The sequence below is a fragment of the Felis catus genome, chromosome C1, assembly GCF_018350175.1.
Source record: "Felis catus isolate Fca126 chromosome C1, F.catus_Fca126_mat1.0, whole genome shotgun sequence".
NCBI lineage: Eukaryota > Metazoa > Chordata > Mammalia > Carnivora > Felidae > Felis > Felis catus.
Genome location: NC_058375.1, coordinates 37,568,530 through 37,589,196, shown reverse-complemented (window position 1 = coordinate 37,589,196; position 20,667 = coordinate 37,568,530). Strand labels below are relative to the sequence as shown.

The window sequence follows — 20,667 nt, the reverse complement described above, 5'->3', positions numbered from 1 at the left end:
CAAAGCACTAATGAAGGCAGGCAGATCTACAGAGAGAGCTCCCTGGGCAGACTCTCTCAGATCCTGTCCAGCAGGATTCTCTGAAAGACTGGAGACTGAAAACATCTTCTCTGAAAACCCACAAAGACCCACTGGCTGCCCTCTGGGAAGCCTTTTTTTCCATGCATATTGGGAAGGGCTGTGCTATCTCCAGCTATGGGTCCAGGCTTATGAAGACAATGGCAATAGGCTAACAACATTCGCTAACATTTACTGAGGGCTTCCTACGTGAGAGGCATTGTGTTATTGCCCGTGCATTATCCTGCACAAGTCAATAAAAGCTAACGCCTGTATAACCACAAGTGCTCCCAGGTGAGAGAAGTCCCTATAATTCCTCATAAAGATCTCAGAGGGTATCACGATCTCTACTGGCTGGGTTTTTTTCTCAGGTAGAGACACTGAGGCACAGAGTGGGTACATCATTTTGCCCAAGGTCACCCAGCTGTAAATGATGGATGAGTAGAACCAGTCTAGCTCCACAGCCCACCCCATCCCAGAGCCCCTGCTCCATGCCCCATGCCCCCTCCCCACCAGCACTCGATCCAGCAGAGACAGGACTGTGGGGCCGAGGGTCCCCTCGGGAGGCACTGCCCCTCCCGCCGCCCCCTCCCCATCTCACTTAGCCCTCCACAAGCTGTTGTCAATTGCAGTGGAGTATTTACAGCAACCAGCGACCGCTGCCACCTCTGGCCACGTGGGCTATAATTTGATGCTCAAGCTGTTAACCAGCCGCTTTTGAGCACTGAGCTCTTCATACATGAGTGTCTCTCCCAAGAGCCGGGCTGGCTGCCTCTCGGCTGCTCCTGACGCTTGCACACCTCTCCTGCTGGCCCCGGGCGTGCACACACACGCACACAGGCTGAATACGCCATCACACAGACAACTCCTCATGCTCAATTTTCGCCATGAAACGGTCCGCGTTCACTGCTCAGAACGCACCCCCAATACGCATGATGTGCCACAGAGGCCCCCAGCCCACCCCACGCACACACCTCCTGTCATCCACACCCAAGACTACAAAGTAAAAGCTGAGGACATTCCGGCTAAAGCAGAATGCACAGGGGAGCAGCTGCTGGTCACACCTATCCCAGATATATTCCCACGAGATACGTTCTCCCCACATAATTATTTATGCAAAAACTATCCACATACTCAACTCTGCATTAGTGTAACCAGAAAAATACCGAAGATAGATCTTCACCTGCTTGTGCTGAATGCCACCATCACCAGGATGTGCTTTCATCTGATCACTTTTTACCTAAGTGGTAGGTAGATAGGGAAATTCGTTGTCCTCTCTACTTCTGCATGTGTTTGAAAATGTTCACCCTGATGCGTGTACCTGACTCTCCATCTGTGCGCCGGTGTCTGCGTGTGCCGTGGAGTAGGGTAGGGGTTCAGGGTGGTGCATGTGCTCACACACTAGCACGCCTGCCTCTGTGTGTCTGTTTGCACAAAGCAGACCCAGCACTTTGGCTCTGTTGCCGGCCCTCTCCCCAGGGCGTCTTTGCAGCGTGGGGCTACCCTCCACTTAACTAGCCAAGAGCAAACACATCACCGAAACCAGATCCCCACGCCACCCTCCATTAGTGTAACAACGAAAGGGGGCGGTGGTGAAAGAGGTAAGAGAGCAGGGCATAAGGCAGGGAAATGAGAGGGGGTGACGACCGTGAGGGCAGAGGAAGAAACTGGGGCCCATCAGCCCTAGGGGGAATAGATTCGGGAATATGTGCTCATCCACAATCACCAAGAAGATGGCCCAGGGCAGTGGAAGCAGACCGATGGAGGATCTGAGGAGGACACAGGTTCCCAGCCCTTCTGAGGCCTTCTGGGTCACCGTGCCTCTGAGGACAGGGATCAGCCTTAGCCCCACTCCCTGGAGGTTCCTGAGGTTGGAGCACCTGGGAGTCCCCATGGGTGTAGACAACAGGGTGAGCCTGAGCTAGGGGCCTCAGTAGAGCTGGCTTCTTACAGATTTCACACTGGGCACAGACAAAGGCCAAAAGGCTCAATGGGGAAGGAAAGACAGGGAAGAATGAGAGAAGGAAAAAAGCATGTCTGAGTCCAAGGGATGAGAAAACTGAGCCCACAGGAGACCCAGCCTGCACTGACAGCGTTAACGACAGACACTCTTGCGGCAGGAGTCAGGTAAGGATCCGGGACCAGGGTGGCTCCTGCAGCCTTTGTAAGCCACTGATGAAAAGCGAGTCCTGCCCAGTGTGCCTCTAAGCTGCTGCCAGTTCTCAAGGACACCTCCCTGGGGCCAGGGCCGTGCAGGGCCAAGTGCAAGTGAGCATACCTTCCTCAGCGGACCCTGCGGCAGGACCCGACTGCGGGTCCAGGGAGCAGCAGGAAGCCAGTGGGAGAAAAGGAAAAGAAAACCTGAGAGTGGGGGCGAGGGAGCAGATGGCCCCATGGAGTGAGAAGATCGGAATTCAGGTCCTACCGCTACCTATGGTACAACCCTGCAAACAGAGGCTGCAAATACCCATCTCAAGGCCCTGTGAGGACTAAATAAGACTGAGGGCGTGGAAAGGCTTTCTAGGGAGGTCTGTGAGCCTCCTCGCTTTTCAAGATTGCCAGCAGGAGGGAGGTCACGGACGGGGTGGAGATGAGAGTGAGCAGTTATCTGCCAACATGGAGATTTCATCATTAATACTTACATATATATACCTCTATGCCTTGCCTCATCCCACAGAGGATTTGAGCTGACGGAAGAGGAAAAAATCCCTGACAGACCGACCACAGGACAGATAGGTGAACAGAGGGATGAAGGCAGGAAGAGGGCAAGACACATTCAGGGAATGAAAAGTCCTCCATTCAGATGCTCAATTCAACATTTATTTACTAAGCATCCGCTATGTTTGATTTCAGGTGACTTTAACCGGGGATAGAAGCATGGCAAATGTGGATTTATCCCTTTCCCTCTTCCTTTCCTCCTGCACACACAGCTGGAGACTATTTCCCTTGCAAGGTCCCTTGCAGTCCAGTGGAGCCATATGCCTGGATTCTGGCCAAGGAAAGTGGTCAAAAGTGAGTGATATCTGCTACCTGCAGACCTGACCGTTTAAAAGATAGTCTCTCCCATCAGGCACCTGGGTGGCTCAGTTGGTTAAGCATCTGAGTTCAGCTCAGGTCATGATCTCACAGTTTGGGGGTTCAAGCCCAGCTTCCGGCTCTGTGCTGACAGCTCAGGGCCTGGAGACTGCTTTGGATTTTGTGTCTCCCTCTCTCTGCCCCTCCCCTGCTTGGGCTCTGTCTCTAAAAAATAAATAAACATAAAAAAAATTTTTTTTTTAACCTCCTCCAGAATTCTCTGATCTCTCTCCTCCTCTGAGTTTAGAAGATCCCATGGAGAATGCCAAGGACCTAGACCTGGGGTCCACAACCCCCAGGGGGTCAGCGGTAGAATCCGTGATGAGGGAGTTCTATAAACTTGGACGGGAAAACGTTTATCTTTATTTTGACATACCTCTGAACTGAAATTCAGCACCTTATTCAATTATGAAGGGAAAAACCATAGTAGTGTTCCCCATGCCTGTAATTCTGCCACCCACAGAAATTGCAGGTATTTTTCTGCATCATGTTAAGTTGTTGCAGAGGAATCAAAAGGTCATTTATACTACGAACACTTAGAAATTGTACCATTAATCCCATTGCTTTTTTTATTTAACGTGTTATATTATTATTGTATCAAACATTTATTCTATTGTTTTACCACATATACTATTACATTACAAAATTTAAAAAATATTTTATACTTGAACTTGAATATGATTAGTTTCTTTTATAGTCCTGTGAACTGGATTTTATCCATCGACACATCCTTACTCTTAGGGGTCCACAGGCCTCACTGATCTTCCCAAGGGGATCCATGGTACAAAAAAAGATAGGAACTCCTGGGGGCGCCTGGGTGGCTCAGTCGGCTGGGCGTCCGACTTCAGCTCAGGTCATGATCTCACAGTCTGTGAATTCGAGCCCCACGTTGGGCTCTGTGCTCAGAGCCTGGAGCCTGCTTCAGATTCTGTGTCTCCCCCTCTCTCTGCCCCTCCCCTGCTCATGCTCTGTCTCTCTCTGTCTCAAAAATAAATAAAAACATTAAAAAAAATTAAAAAAAAAAAGATAGAAACTCCTCCCCTAGAAAATGGTGGAGTCCCCAGATAGAAGGTCCTCGGTCTCTGAATGACTATAAGGAACAAAGTATCCCCCACCCACTACCACCACCAACCTTTGGATGAAGAGATGGAAAAAAAAAAAAAAATCTTTATTTGTTAAACTACTAAGACTACTAAGACCTTGAGAACCACCTATAATTATAATACAGAGGAGAGTCTTGTGACCAGGGTAGGAGTACAGGGTACACCTCTCAGCTTAAGCTCACTGTGGACTCACTCTTAGCTCTCCTAAATGCCCTTATTCACAAAGGATGGAGTTTCCAGGATGCCCTTCCCTCACAGCCAATCTTCTACTATCACAATTCTCCCAAACCTTCAAGGCCCAGCTCAAATGCCACTTCCTCCAGGAAGCCTTCTGTGCCTCCTCTCCTCTCACAGAACTTGTCAGCCCTGACCCGAAGCACCAAGAGCCAGCAACATCAGACTGTGAGCTTCCCCGGGGGTAGACAGTTGGATAAATTCCCCCTGCTCCCCAACCTATACCCCACCCCTACAATGAGCCCAGTCCAAGGAGGCCCAGCCACAACAGGGCCAGTAAATATTTGCTTCATGGGAGGCAGGTGGGTGGTCAGGGAACTGTCTGTCTGATTCATCTCTATTCTCTCAGCCTGGTTCAGGTCCACAGAGAGAGTATGTGCGTTCAAGAAAAATGTGTGATGGTGGGGCAGGGGGCAGATAGCTAGTGCTTTCCCAATTGGGGCCACAGGTTCCCTCCTCAGAGACTAGTTCTGCCCAACCTGGATTTTACACCTCCAGGCCTCTGTCATTTGGGTAGCCAGATAAGACTTAGAAGTCAGGAAGGAGTTAAAAACAAGCTGAGTCCTCTCCAACCCCACAGAGAGATACCTCTGGTGGGTCCCAGCTGAGTCAGCTCTTTGTCCACACCCTTGAAAGCCACTCCCTCTGCCCACCCCTCTTCCTCTCCCAGCCTGCCCCGCCCCCAACAAGCATTTGGAGCCTCTGCCCTTGGGCTGGGAGCACTCAGCTCTGTGTAGCTCTGGAAAACCAGTCCTCTCTCCCTGGACAGCTGCTGCACGGGGCGGGGCGGGGGGGTGGGGGGGCAGGAGAGGGTACCCAATAGCCCAAGAGTTTTCTGGAATGGAATGAGAAAGGAGATGAACTGACCTGGAGTAATGGCCCCTCTTTCCCTTCCGGTTATCTTGCTACAGTGGGGCTCTGGGCCCCCCAGGTCCTGCCCTGGGTACTGCTGTGCCCACCCCATCTCCCTGCCGCACGGGGCACCAGACACCAATATTGCTCTATTAAGGATCAAACCTCTGAATAATATCAACTGTGCTCATCTCTAGGAATGCGACACACTTTGGAAGCACTGCCAGACCCATGGTTGATGCATTTACTCACGTGCCAGGCCTTGTGCTGTGTGCTGGGACCAGTGTGATGCATCGGATTCAACTCCTGCCCTCAAGGGGCTCCCGGTCTGGTGAGGAAGATGGAGCAGTAAGCAGAAAATCATACACCACCATCAGTTCTTTAGAAGCACCAGGGGTGATAGGAGCCCAGGGGACAGGATCTAAGCCCAGGCTTGGGTACAAGGGGCAGAGAGGGAAGGTATCCTGAAGGAGGGGACACCTGAATTGGGAGGGAACCAAGTAGAAAGGGAAAGAAGGGACAATCAATGCATGAAACAGAGAACCGCTGGCTCGTGGGCTTATCAAAGGGTAGACACCTAGACTCCTACAATCATTCTTTTAGTGAACAACTATTTGTTGTACCAGATGCCACGCTGGGGAGAAAGATCTCACTCAGAATTGAAGGGATCTCATATCCCAAAGCCAGCCTGGCTTCCACACCCTACTTTTGAGAGGCAGACTACCTCTTCCAAATCCAAGCACCTGGGGAGAGGAAAAGAAGCCTGAAGATGTCCAGGGTGTCAGAATGCAGGGTGAATCCCGCCTGGCAGTGGATGGACAATGGTATTGTCCTGGTTCCCTGGCCAGGACTCCCTGCAGCTGCAGTGACTGGCAATCCCAATGGTCAGAGTTGAGCAGGAGGGAGTTTGGGGCGATGGCTGTCCCAGTAGTTTCCATCCTAGCAGAGTCGAGGAGCGATTCACCTCCACGATACATTCTTCAGCTCTTCTCAATCAAAGCCCTAGCTATTCTTCCCTCAGAGCCCAGAGTACAGTTTTAATTAGATATGCATTTGTGTGTTTCTTCCTCTCCTCCCCTAGATCACCACCACCCTGAGGCCAGGAACAACATCTGTTTTGTTCACCGCTGTATCCTCAGTGCAGGGCAGAGACAGGCACAAAGCTGTCTTAAAAAGACTTGTCGAAATGAATGGAGACTGATGGGTGGATGTGGAAGGACATTCCAGCAGATGAGGGCAGCCTGGTGGTGAGCTCATTTCATTTCACCAACAGGGACACTGGGTCGGAAAGAGGGTGGAGTTGCCCCAAGACAAAGCTGCCAATGTACCTGGAGGTGGTGGGGTGCAGCCAGGCCTGTTACTGGGGCGGGAACACAGACACAGAAAGGCATAGCCCTGGCCCCCAGGATGCCTCAGTCTCCTCAGAATCAGTTAGGTCCCTTTAGGATCCCTCCTTCCCCACCCTCAGCCATCTTCTTGGCCTTGTAAACTCCTTGTTCCCGGGGCTGCAAAACAGGCACAGCATTCTCCTCAAACGGAAGTCCCAGAACGGCCCTAAAGGGCCAGGGAGGTAGGAGGAATGGAGCAGGACCAGTGGGGGCTGGGGAAGGAGAGCCTTGCTTCGGTGCCAGAGCTAAGGGATCTACAAGGACCCGACAGCTGTGACACCAAACCCAGCGCAGGGAGCCCAAGCACAACCGCTAGCACGAGATCGACCCCCGGCAGTTTAGGGTCATGCCTGGAGCTCAGAAGCTGGCGGGCTCAGAGCTGAGCCGCCCCGCTGAGCGCGGGGTCACCCCTTTCAGCCTTAGCTTCGGAGCAAAAGCGTCCGGGTTTGCAGAACCAGCCTCTAAGGGAGGGTCAGACCCGGGCGGGGCGGGGCGGGGTCACTCGGCTAGCGCCCGGTACTCTCAGGGTACTTTGGGGCCAGCGGCGCCCCCAGGTGGCAGGGCCCCGCCGGCGCTCCGGATTCGGGTCGGGGAAGGATTCGGGAACTTCGCTTCTCTCACCCTCTTTCAGGGAGCCTCGCGGACTCGACCCGGGCTTCGCCTTTCAGGAGTTTCTTCTTCTTCTGAATATTCTTTGCAAGCATCTTTGGGGCTCTTTCTGCTCACAGAATGCAAGTGGCTGCGCCCGCGCATCTGAGAACAAGAATCCTAGACGCAAGCGCAGAGGAGATAAGTCACCTGAAAGTCACCCCAGCTACAGGGGAAGCAAACACGAGGCCCGGCCCTTCCGCTTTGGCCGTGCCCATTCGCCTAGGTCTCTACGGACACCCACTCTTCGGACTTGCCTCTGAGAGCAGCCGTCCTGCCCCCAGGTACGCCCCCCCCCAGGCTTTGGGGGGCTTTGGCCACAACCCCACAAAGTCTGAAGTTCTCCAGTTTTGGCCTTGGACAGGGACACTGGGAGGCGACAGAACCACGGCCCCTTCCCCACTCTGGTTTTAGGACTGTTCTCCCTACACCACCACCACCACCTGCACAGGGGCCCAGTTCTCCAGCTCCCATGAAGTGCCCTGCCTCTCTTGCTCTCTTGCCTCCCCCCTAAACACTCACACACTCCTCTGGCGTAAGGGTGAATAGAGACAGGAGTAAAAGGAGCTGGGGTAGAGGCTCCCTTTCACCTTTGGGGCCAGCCTTCTACTCCATGCCACCCTATCTCAATGCCAAGTGCAGACACGCAAGGGACAGGGCTGAAAGCTCAATGAGCTTCCCAGTGGTGACTCCCCATCACGTTCACTCCCTATCTTCCCAAAGGAGACAAGTGCATTCAGAACAGAGGAACGGAGGCATCCCTGGACCCTTGGCCACCTCTCTCTGGCCCTGCCATAGGAGGGAAAATCTCCGGGTCTAAAGTAGAAGCCCCTCAGGTCCAGAAAGGAGGAAGCCAAGTCCTTTCTCTGCCCCTTGTGTAATGCAAGCTCCTAAGCAGCCAATCATTCTATGTCCCTGGAGCCCCAGCACAACCTGTGGCAAGCCAGCACCATCCAATTCTGCACCCTTGCTGCAGAGGGAGAGCTGAAGAAGGAGTGAGAATTCTTCTGCAGACTAGAAGAAGGAGCTGGGAGAAGCTACTGACCACAGACTTGAAAGGCAAGTCCAGGCTAACGTGTTCCAGCTCCATTTCGCAGACGGAGAAACTGAGGCTCAGTAAGGGTGAGAACTATGGGCCCAAGGTCACAGAGAGGCAGCACCCTGGTTGGAATCATGAATCCTCTCTCCTCTTCCGCTTCTCAGCCGCCAGTATGAGACAATTAACCATCTTCAAGGTAGGTATTAAAATGAAGACTGAGAACGAGGGGGAAAGAGGCATCAGATCTCTGGTACGAAGATCGGAATCTTTATTGCTGCCTGCCTGGCACATGCGCACACCCTCAGACACGCTCTCCCTACCCACCCCCAGTGTGCGCGCGCGCGCGCGCGCGCGCACACACACACACACACACACACACACACACACACACACACACAAGGCCAACACTCCCCCAGACCTCTACTCTACCTCTCAAAGCCCTGAAGCTCAGCCAACACCTCCCATCTGGGAAGGAATGGCTCTAGCCAGAGTAGCCTGGGACCTAGGTGGCCTGGATTTTCTTCCCGTGTTTACAACAGTCTAAAAGGTCTGAAGTCAGTTGGGGCACAGGAAGCAAGGCTTGGAATCGCCAGGTTCACCAACAACAGACTCATAGAAGTAGGGAGAGAGGGGTGCTACTGCCTGGGAAAACTGAAGGAAGAGCAGTGATTGACTGGAAAACTCTGATCACCACCCCCCAAACCCTTCTCTCAGCCAAGCTGGTACCCAGCCTTCTGCACAGCCTGGGGCTGGGGGAAGGACTCAGCTGCCTTCCCCAGCCCAGGAACCCAGAATATGGCAGAGCACAAGATGCTGTTGCTCGCCTGCACTCCTCCTGACTGCTGCCAGCACCTCGTTCACCTCAGGTGAACTGATTTCTTGCCCTGATTTATCTGGATAATTGACTGCTCTCCCACACCTTGATCTCGACTTTCTCACACCCTGCCTCTGGGAAGGAAGGAGATTCAGAAGCATCCATAGCCAGACAACACTTCGAGATTTCTCTAGAGTACAAAGGGAGATGCTGGATTTTTAGTTTCCTCAAAATATCTAGCCAAACGATTTAATTACCAATGCTGATGCATTAGAGGCTGCAGACTACACAATGCTGAGCAACTTTGGGCAAATTCCCACCCTTACCCTTCCTTACCCTGACCTATTTGCCCATCAGCTCAATATTAGCCTTGGAAGCCTTGCAAACTCCGGTGTTACTGGCTCCACAGATTGCACCTACCCCCTTCCTGCTGGAGGATAGTTTCCTGGGAGTGGAAGGGTAGGCTCCAAAATTCCCCAGGATCCCAGGCCTAGTCCCTCCGTGCAGGCTGGAGGGAGGGAGGTTCACTGCAGCTGGCATGAGAGTAGGTCAGAGGCCAGACAATGGAGCCCCTTGGCTACTCTGGAACAACCTGGAGCCGTGGTGAATCAAAGGCAGGCTAAGAGGGTTAGACACCCCCAGGAAAGGGAGGGAGCAGGAGCTTTCAGCAGGAATCCAGCCTGCTCCACTGTTGGTCAAGTCACTGTGCCCCTCAGCCCCCTCACTGGGTGCTCTGCATTCTGAGCCTTGTCTGAAGTGGGGAAGGAAGTAGGGGGAAGACAGGCCTCAGTCTTTGCTAGAAGAATGGGGGAAGAGGCTCAAAACTTAGGCCTCCTCCTCTACACCCCTACAGACACCCATTCCTAACCCTTTCACCCCAGCCCTCCACACCTACATCCCTCCAGCCTCTGCTTCAGCCACCCAAGGAGGGGAATCCACACTCTTGGACTCATACTGATACAGTCACAAATATAGCACATAGAATCACTCACAACTATTTCTCCCCAAGCACAGTCACCCAGATACGCCGATACATACAGGTCCTCTCTCATCCACAACATATACACAGTCACAGACCCCAAACATCCAAAAAGCTGTGATACCTGGAACCATCATCATAAATTGGAAATCCACCATCCTTAACTCTTAAAACACCAATTTTTTTTTTACCTCAAATATGGTGATAATGTCTTGTTTTGCCTTCTCCTTTGGTTCTCAACTACTGAAGTTAGATAGCACGTAATGACACTAGGTAGACGTTTGCTGCTGTATATCTGACACAATGCCCAGCACATAGTAGGTGCTCAATAAATATTTGGGGGAAGAAGAAAGAAGCCAGACAGGAAAGAGATCTCCAGGACTGGAGGCAAATTAAATTGCCTGTGTTTGATTCTCATCAGGTAACTCCTTAGACAGGAAAACTGCTCTTGAACACCAGACTAAGTCCTGATGTTGACCTCACTTACAATCTTCAGATGATCAACAGAGGAACCCAGATCAGAGGCCAGAGCAGCTGCCTGGAGTGCATCAGAACCCGGGAGCGGCCTAGCAGTCCATCTGCCCTCGAATTACTATATCAAAGACGCATGGGTTTGCAAAAGGACACTCAGGACGATCCTCTATCCTCCCTCTTGCCTGGGGCTCCACAAAGCGTGACTGGCCACAGTGGCCAGGACGTTGGGAACTGAGAGAAAAGCCAGCCCTCCAAGCCCCGGATCCGACTCCTTGTACTGAGAGTCCGGGTCTTTGGATCCACTCCCGGGCTCCGAAACTGATCTGCCCTGCGATCACGGCCTGGTACCTTCTGCCCTGGTGCAGAAAGTGGCCCCTGCCATCTGGGTCTGAGGCTAATTTAAGCGATAACCTCACCAGCGGCCCTCTTCGACTAGGGTGATGCTTGAGGAAGTGAGAACTGGCCCAAAAAGATTGAAACATTTGCATGGAACTCTGCACTTGAGACGTGAACCCACTGGGCCCAGGACAAGAGGCGACTCCGAGGGTAGGGAAGGACCAAGTGGACGGCAGGGGTGGAGATCTCCCCACACTCGGCGGGGTCCCCACACATCTGCATCTAAATGGGATGGGGCGTCTAAGTTAGGGAGTCCCAGCAGCACCAACACCTGCTGGGGTAGAGGGGCGCAAAACGAGGGCACCCTGTAAGCGGCAGGAATTAACTTGGACAGTAAGCCCCCATCCTGTCCCCTCAGCGCCCCCCACTCCTCCACACAGACTCTGTTCTGCAGTGTCTACACAGATCATTCGAAATATGCTTCTCAAGTCGAAGGGACAGAATCGAAGGAACAGATTTAGATATATTGTTACCCCAATATTTTGTCTTTTTCAGTCCTAAAATCCATGCAACCGCAATTCCAACGGTACTTCTGCCTGCAGAGACAGAAATGTCCCGGAGGTGAGACCAGTCTAAGCCGATTTTCCAACATCGGGGTAACGGAGCACAGACCTACAAGGCCCCGGCTTCCTAAGGCGAAACGCGCGGGACCCTTGTAGCCGTAACTGTGCGCATCTCCCCAGCCGCTCCTGCGGGGCCGCTGCGCATCCCTCGGGAGCCACGCATCTCCGAGTAACTGAAGGGCGGGGTGCAGACCGGGACCCTGTCGACCCCCTCCAGGAGTATGAAATTGCGGCGAGGAGGCTGTCAGCGGCCGGGAGGAGGGCACCCGGCGTAGACCCCCGCCGCAAGGAGAAAAGCGAAGACGCCGACCGCGAGCGACTTCCGCTCAGAGTCCGTGTGGAACGAAAAGAGAGTGCTCCGCGGAGACCCGGGACTCAGAGCTGGGAGCCGAGTGCGGGTGGGAAACGACCCCAAGGATGGGGGCGCCCAGTGCACCCCCGGGGCGCAGGCACGGGAGGAAATCGCCTTGCTTCGCAGCAGTCCGAGGTCTCGGCCTCCGGCGCGGCCGCAGCGTCCGGCCGCACCGCTCTCTCGGCTACGAAAGGAGGCGGTGCCCGCTCCGCCCCGCGCTGCGCCGCGCCCACTTGCTCGCGGACAAATTCGTTGCCGAAACTGCAGCTAGGAATCTCTAGCCTTCCTACAGCTTTCTAGGCTGGTACGCGTCTACGCCGACCTTAAAGAACAAAACAATCACGCTCCAAAACGCCAATGAACATTTGTTTTGCGCTCAAATACCCTGACAGACGAAACGCTTAGGAGGCTGAATTATCCTGTACGACCTTTGCCCACCTCAAGTTCTCTTTCACCGTTTCCCCATAAATCCCAGAGCGCCAGCCCCAAGGACAAATGTGAGCTGGGTCTCATCATCCCGGTTGGTCCTCCAGGACGCATCTCCAGTCCTTAGCCTAGACAACCTTTGGAACCACGTATCGTAATAATTTAGGCACAAACCCAAACTCGCCTCTCTTCTCTTTGGCTGGATGCGCCGGGTATGAATTAAATTCCGAATCCGGTCCGTAAAGACCCTATGTGAGCTGCCTGCTCCAACCGCTCGAAATCCTACGAGGCACGCTCCACACTCAAAATCTTTTCTCCTTTTCTCTTGCAGGGTCCCTCGTTTAAACAGCATCGGCGCCTTTATTCGCCTGACCCTATGCGAAGGAAAACCCGCCTGATCGGTCATTGTCTGGTCCGCGACCGCCCCCACCCCCGCCCCAATCAGTGTCACAAAAACGCCCCTTTCAACGGATTCCAAACCCTCTTCACCCGGGCTCACCGAGCCTTCAACTTCATTAAGTGCGCGCTACGGCGGCTCTGGAGGAGGCGAAGTTTAAATAAACCCGAGCGGAGAGGGAGGAGGGGTGGGCCTGGGGAGGGTTGCTAGTTGAAGGGGAGAGAGAGAAGTGTTTTTGAAAAGGGGAAAAAAGTCATCAGGGGAAAAGCGCTTTGTAACCACGAAGACGCGCCCGCTGTGGCGAGAACAAATTGGATATGGAGGGGAAGTGTCCGCCCCCACCTCAACTCCCGCTCCTGGGTGGTCCGGGGAGCCCCAGGAGAAAAGAAAGATGGGGAGGAATCGGCGGTGAAAAGAATTAACCACTTTAATTGGGCTGCAAGAGAGAAGTAGGGAGAGGTTCACCGATGTGCCTCGATCACCCAAACCTAATGCCCTTCAATAAATTAAAATAAAATGCCTGCCCCTGGTCGTGGCTGAAAGACGTATGTCAAAGTTTGAGAATCAAGGCTGTTCTCAGCCATAGAAAGTAAATCTGCAAGATGGGGTAAATTCTGTCCGGAAAGACCCCTCCCCCTCCTTGTGGCCTCGGGCCTCCCGGCGCCGGATGAAAAGGAATGAAATTGAACGAAATTGAACGAAATGAAGTGAAATTGACCAGTGAAATTCGCCAATTTTCTTCCCCTTTAAACTGCCCGCTCTCAACAGCACTCTCTGAACCCCAGGCCGATTTCTTAGCATTTTTTTTTTCTCACCTCGAGAGATGAAGGTGTGCCCTGGATATTTTCTTATTGTCACCGATTGTTGGGGCCTGCGGGGGTAGAAGCTCAGTTGTCTCTACCAGGACTGGGAGGGAACCCACAGAAGCTGCTCCAGATGGGATGGCCTATTTTCTCCTCCCAGGAGGCTGATCCCTAAGTAAGCCACCTTACACAGAACACGCACCCTTTGCACCCACGGGGTGGGAAGGAGCCATTTACAGAATCCCTCTGGTCTGTGGATTGGGAGGAACAAGACAGAGGGCTCTACCTTACAAATCTGCAATTCCCTGATCCTTCTTCCTGCTCTTCCCTACAGTCCAGGTCTCAGGTGGGTCCTTGCCAGTTCCTCATTTACAGGTTCTGGGCCCACACAACCCAAAGGACTCTCAAATTCTAATCACCCTCCCATCTCCCCTGCCTTCAGTAGTGCAGGTCTCTCAGCAATTCTTTTTTTGGTCTTTTTCAAGGCTAGTTGGGCATCTGTGGCTTCTTTCTGCCCACCCCACCCCCCAGCCATAATCTGAGCCAGATCTGGCCTTCTTGGCCCATGGTGAAACTAGGATCTGAACCATGGGTCTGTGGCCTCAAGTTTCTTAGAAGCCCCTGGAAGGGTGCATCTCACTCTTCCCAATGCTCTTATTTCTATCTTTTCCTGCTACGGACCCTCTGACACACATATAGATAGATACAAGCAACATGCTCAGATGAATTCACACACACACACACACACACACACACGCACACACTTTCACAATCACACACTGAGGAGTCCAGAAGGATCTGCTGCTTCTCCTGGAAGTAACAGCTGAAGCAGTTACCTATCTATCCACCTTCTGGCTGACTTAATTTTTTCTCTTCTAAAGAGGAAAAAACCAACTGATAAATCTTTTACCTGCAGCTCCAACCTAATACCTGGGAGTGACATACTCATGGTAAATGAGACCATGTATGCTACAAAATGTTTTATTGAGGGGCAAACACACACATGGTCATGTCCAACCGTTCTCAAAAGAAATGAAATCAAACTCCGCAACAGAAGCCAACCAAGCAGCCAGCCAGAGCCATTATCCCCGTATCAGCAGGCATTTCGCTCTTTTGACCGCTGACTCTAACCTTACATCTTGTGGGCTGTTTGATAAAACCCTGGGAAGGTGGCCCACCGCATTCTACCTCCCTACCCTCCCGCAGTGTCTCCACGAGATGGAGGAGAAGGCACCTCACCTCTGGCAAAGGGGCTGCATTTACTCCACGCGCCTCCAACCTTGTCTCTCCTCCACTGGGGAATGGGCTGAGAGACTTCGGAGCCTCTCCTCAGACAGGAGACCAAAGCTCCTCAGCCCTGGTGTGTTCTTCCTACCCTGATCCTGGTTCTGACCCTCCTTCTACAGAGCACTCTGTCCTCTACCTCCTCCTCCTTTCCTACTGTTGCTGATGCCTGAGAATCTGGCTCAAGAGGTCTGTGGGGCTTCTCCCTGCTTGACCCTCTCAAGTTCTCTACAACTGGTTCCCTGACCCTGTCTTCCTCCTTCAGTGTGTCACCCACCGTCACCCAACACTCGCCCTCAGCATGCATCTATTTTCCGTGAAGGCAGCACTGCCTCTTTCTGCACCTCCGTATTTCTCCTTCTCTATTTCCCCGGTTGAATGTACAGAGAAAGAGCTAACTAACCATCTTTGTTTCCCCCCAAAGCATCACCTCTCGCCTAACATGCTTGCGAGTCCAGCCACCTGGAGTCCCAGGCACAGGCAGCAAGCTGGGAAGCTCAATGGGCTTATGGAAGACTCAGCCAGCCCGATGGTTTTGCAGTCGGTTCTGGCTCTGAGCAAGATTCAGGGGTTCAGGAGGTTTGCTTTAACAGAGTAGGAGGACCGCACTAACTCTCCCCTTTGGCTCATAGTGTGCACTTCTAACTCTTGCAGGCTGGAGGAGAGAGGGGTTCCACAGTCCCCAGTGCAAGCTTTTCACTCTGACCAGTCCACGGTGGTGAGGGGGAGGGGTATCCAAGGAACGATCTACAGCGGCTAAAGAGAAATCTCTCTCCTCTTAGGGACTCAGAAAAAGACTGTGACAGAGAATCACAAACAGACACACATTCATGAACTTGCAGAGGAATAAAAAACACAGCTATCCTAAAATACAACTCACCTCCCCCTCCCAAAGAAGGGCAAAAAGCAGGGATATGTGATGACCCTCAGAAACACAAACAGGAATCACAAGCTCCACGAAAGCCTCCACACACAGAGGCGTACAGAATACGCATCAAGACACATTCACTGAAATTGTACTTCATGGGTATAATGGCCATGAGCACTGGGCACCCAAATAAGCCCAGGCCACACTAAAGTCTAAACGAGAAGATGAGAGTTCCCAGGTGCATTTGAAACAAAACCTCTCTGCAGAACCCCAGGCGGATATTTAGGACCAGAGTGAAAATGAAAGTGCTAGAGAGGTCACAGGCTTCCCAGAATCCTGGCCCCATTGACAGCTATAGCCAAGGCCACGATATCTCCTGTACCCGATAAGCCCCAGCCCTCATTTACCTGTCTGGGCTGCCCAGGGCCCTTCCTCACTCCCTCTCTGCCCCGGAGCTAGGGGTCTGGGAGAGCCCCAACTGGCAAAGGGGAGTGCAGGCAAGCAGACAGAGCTGGTGACTGCTGAGTTCACATACCTTTATTCAACTGACACCAATGGGGAATGGGAGGGGGGGGAAGACAGATTTTTCTTTTCTTCCACACAAACCATCAGACGATTTCAGAGTCTCCCCGCAGTGGAGAAGTCTAAATCAATGCACACCCAGTGGACAGAGAACGCAGATAGCAGCCCGCTGTACAGATATTTACACATAATTACAGGACCCCCTGCCACAGGATGTGCCCTTGCCCACCCCACCCCCACCTCTCCAGTCCTTGACCCAGACCCTCCTCTCCCACCCCAACCTCATTGCCTTAGCTACAATAAATATCCCAGGGCCTGGGACAGAGCAGAATGCTGTGAGGGCTGCCGGCCCTGGATGGCTGGACCCAGCCGGCCATGGGAAACGGGAAAAGTTCCTTCAAAAGCACCCCCCAACACAAAAGAGGGAGGATGTTCCTCAGCGCAGTGGGATCCAGAGCTTCTGCAGGGATTGTGGAGACCCCTCACTTAACCTCTCCGTTCAACTTTGCCTGTGTAGACACTGCTTTAGGCTTCAGAGAAAATGAACTTCCTTGGAAAACAGCAAGAAAAAAAAAGTTGAAATTTTCTTTTAAGCACAAAGCGGATAATAAGTGTCTTTAAATTATAATATTGGACAAGCAGGGCCTCAAAGTTGGGGAAGAAGTAAGGGAGAGGCAGAAAGGGAGACCTCTCTGTGCGCAGTTGGTGTTTCTGGCGGAATCCGCAGGGCCTGGGCAGACATCCCTCCGGGAAAGCATTCCTCCGGGGCCTCTGAGAGGCGCAGAGGCTGGGAAAAAGTGAAGGCTCCCCCCCCACCCCCCGCCGCCCCCTTAACTGCTCAAATTGGAATGGGATCATGAATTGCGACTTCATCGCGTAGACCTGGGCCTCTCCCTGAGCGATGGAGCCCGCTTCGTCCCAACTATCGGCAAGATTCTGAGCATGGAGCCTGTTCCTGAAGTGCCAAGTCACGCGCGCCGACTCAAGGTCTGGAGACTCTTCATAAATAGACTCCCTGAGTTCCGCTGGGACCGCAGGAGCTCCCGGGAGAGGCTGAGGAGTGCGGGCCTAACTGGCCCTGAGCTCGACGTGGTCAGAAGTGGCAGCCACTGAGGCCCGCGACTTTGCTGGCAAACGGGGGCCCTGAGGACAGGAGCGCGTCCCCGGGATGCGAGAGGCGGATGTGGCCGGCCACGGGAGCTAGGGCTGGGGCAGTCAGCATGGCCAAGACCTGGGCTTGACCCCCAGGACCCGCCGCCGCCGCGAATGGCGATCCCGGGGAGCCCTCGCCTCCGCCCGGGGGTGCTGCCCCGCCGCCACCGTGGCCCATGATGTGGTCTATAGAGAAGGAAGGCCTCTGGCCGGCCGCGGCGCCCCCGCCGCCCGCACCACCACCCGCGTCCGTCTTGAGGCCCTGGCGCAGGAGGGCGGTGGACAGACCGGCCGCGGTGCCGGCTGCGGGAGGGCTCAGCGACGCAGGGTAGAAGGCTTTGGCACAGCCCAGCTCCGCGCCAAGGAAGGCGGGCAGGCCTGCGGGGCCAGGGCCCGACCCTGTGCCCGGGGCAGGCGCAGGGGCCGGAGCCGAGGCTGCGCCCGCGAACACCGAGGCCGTCGGAGGTCCGGGTGGAGGAGCAGCGGCGCGGCCCGGGGGTACCGACAGCTGACAGGGCGCGGCGGCGGCGGCGGCGGCGGCGAAAGCGAAGGCGTGCGGGTGTGGGTGCGGGTGCGGGGCCGGGCCCGGCGGGGGTGCGCCGTAGGCCGGGAGCGCCAAGCCGTAGCCGTAGCCGTAGGCGCCGTAAGCGGCAAAGCCCGGCAGGAAGGCGCCGGGGTCCCCCGCCGCCGCAGCCCCGCCACGCAACAGCAGCTCCGGATGAGGGTGCGTGTGTGGATGCGGCGGCGGTAGCGGCTGCCGCTTGAAGCGTTTGCGGCGCCGCAGGAAGCTGCCGTTGTCGAACATGTCGGCCGACTCTGGGTCCAGCGTCCAGTAGTTGCCTTTGCCCGGGTTGCCCGGCTCGCGGGGAATCTTGACGAAGCAGTCATTGAGCGAGAGGTTGTGGCGGATGCTGTTCTGCCAAGCGGGGAACTTCTCCCGATAGTAGGGGAAGCGGCCGCTGATGAACTCGCAGATCTCGCTCAGCGTCAGGCGTTTCTTGGGGCTCTGCAGGATGGCCATGGTGATGAGCGCGATGTACGAATAGGGCGGCTTCACCAGCGGGCTCCGCGTCGCCGCGCCCCCCGACGGCGGTCCCGGCCCGGGCCCCGCCGCGCCCCGGGCCGCCGCCGCGCCTGGCCCGGGGCTTCCCGCTGCGGCGGCCGCCGCCCCCCGGGACGCTAAGGCTCGTGGCTCGCCGTCCGAGCAGCCGCCGGACTCCTCTTCGTCCTCTGCTGCGTCCGCCTCGGCTTCCTCCGGGGGAGGCTCGGGGCCGTGGGGGAGCACGTCCCGGGGGGCGCGGGGCCCGGAGCGGGCAGGGAGCTCCCCCCCACCGCTGCCGCCGCCGCCGCCCACCACGTCTATGTCTGCGTCGGCCTCGGACAGAGCGGCCGGGGAGCTCTCGGAGGACATGATCTCGCAGCAGCAGCTGCCCAGGGTCATGGTGCCGCCGCCGCCACCGCCGTTCTCCCGGCTCCGCTCCGGCCGCGGCTCGGGCTCCGCCGCGCTGCCTCTGGGGCGAGTGTGTTTTGCGCGCGGGCGGGGAGGGGGCGGGGGACTGAGGCGGGTAGGGAGGGGTGTCCCCAGCTCCGCAGCGCCCCCTCGTGGCCCAACTAGCCGCTCTCACCTCTCGGTGAGCACCCGACTGGCTGCTCCCTCCTCTGCCCCGGGAGCCCCAGCAGGGCGCCTGCACCCGGGGCGCGGGCGGAAGAAGCTGAGGCTTCCCCTGACCCCGGCCGGTCTCGGCCCCCGGTCCCTCCCGGGATGGGGGGTAGGGGGATTAGTCCCTCCCGCCTCGCGGCTGCCTAAGGCGGAAGAGCGCGAACCCGGGGCGGAGCTCCCCGAGCGGGGTGGGGCGGGACGGGAGGGGGCGGGCGGAGTGCCTCGGCGGAGGGGCCCGGCGGGAACCAACAGCCGCCGCGGCGGGAGCTGGCTCCGGTGGCCGGAGGCGGGTCTTTCCTTTCCCGCAGATCCCGCAAACGCTCCGCTCCCTGGAGCCGCTGCCTTCAGTGCGCTCAGACCCTGGATGTTAAGGTTCACGAGGGCGCCAGCTGGCGCCGGGAGAAGTAGCGACGCCCCCACCTATCATCTTCCCAAGGCAGCGCCTGGGGGCCACCAAGACCGAAGCGCAGTTGGAGCGCGAGCGCGAGCCTGAGAAGCGCGGACGCAAGCTGCCAGCGCGGGGCCCGCCGGAGCCCGAGCGGCTTCCGGCCCAAAGGGAGACGCACTTGAGTGATCGCGAGGAGCAAACTTGGCGCTCTCGGCCCCGGGCCTCGGAGAGGTGAGAGATTCCGGCTGCGCTCCTCTCCTCCCTTCCAAGGCCGAGACCCCGCCACACATCCTCTTGCGGCGCCGCGGGACTCCAGACGCGGGAGTGTGTGCGGGAAGACCCGGGAGCGCGTCGCCCGCCTGTCGGGCTCTCCCCGAAGCTTCTCTGCGGCGCTCTGGCCGCATTCCGGGAGCCCGGACCGAGCCATCGCTCTGAGTTTGCCTGTACTCCGCCCTTTTTCGTCTTTGTATCCGTTTGTCTTGGGCTCAGTGACTCTGTGTCTCTCGCCTTCAGTGAATCTCTGCCTCTGTTTCCAGTGGAAACCCTGCATTTGTCTGGGTGTCTCTGGGGGTCGAGAATCCCTCGCTCAATTTCCCCCACCCCCCAGTCGCACTGCAGGGCTGCCCCCCGCCCCTTTCTGGCCGGCCCCGGACCCTTAGGCTCTACGGACCAGCAGCAGGACCCCCAGAGAGACCTTCCTCAATGAACCCTGACCTCAGCCCTGGGCCAGCGTTGCCTCATCTCTCAGGATCCTGTGCACACAAGGTTGGTCCTGTGCTCTTCTTCTCACCAGCCGGGTTTCTGCCCATCCCATTAAGTCTCTTTCTCCCCTGACCAGGAGCCCAGCAACCAGTATCTCCAGCTCAGACTGGGCCCGTCTCAACCCGGGAGGGGGGGTGAGACAGAGGTGAGGGCACTGGTTGTGGGCAAGAACTGAGCTGATGGACGGGCTGCTGCCCCGCCAGCGCCGCGCAGTGGTCAAAGCTCCGGCATGCGAGGCCTGAGACCCAGCACCCTCAGCCTTTACAAGGCTGTATGACAATCAGCAAGCTGCTTCCCCTACCCAGCCTCAGTTTTCTCCTTTGCCTAGTAGTTCAGAGCAGGGACTCTGAAATTAGGCTGCTGGGATTCTGGTCCTGGCTTTATTATTTCCCAGCTCTGTCACCTTGGGTAAATTTCTTAAACTCTTTGTG

The 20,667-nt window shown here is 55.6% G+C and overlaps 1 protein-coding gene across 1 annotated transcript; it reads right to left on the bottom strand.

Moving 5' to 3' along the window:
* Window positions 1-16,271: 16,271 nt before the first annotated feature.
* Window positions 16,272-19,785, bottom strand: FOXD2 (forkhead box D2). Its single transcript, XM_023258664.2, has one exon. It carries the CDS (start codon window positions 18,865-18,867, stop codon window positions 17,368-17,370), a length of 1,500 nt encoding a protein of 499 aa, XP_023114432.1. The 5' UTR covers window positions 18,868-19,785; the 3' UTR covers window positions 16,272-17,367.
* Between the last annotated feature and the right edge of the window lie 882 nt (window positions 19,786-20,667).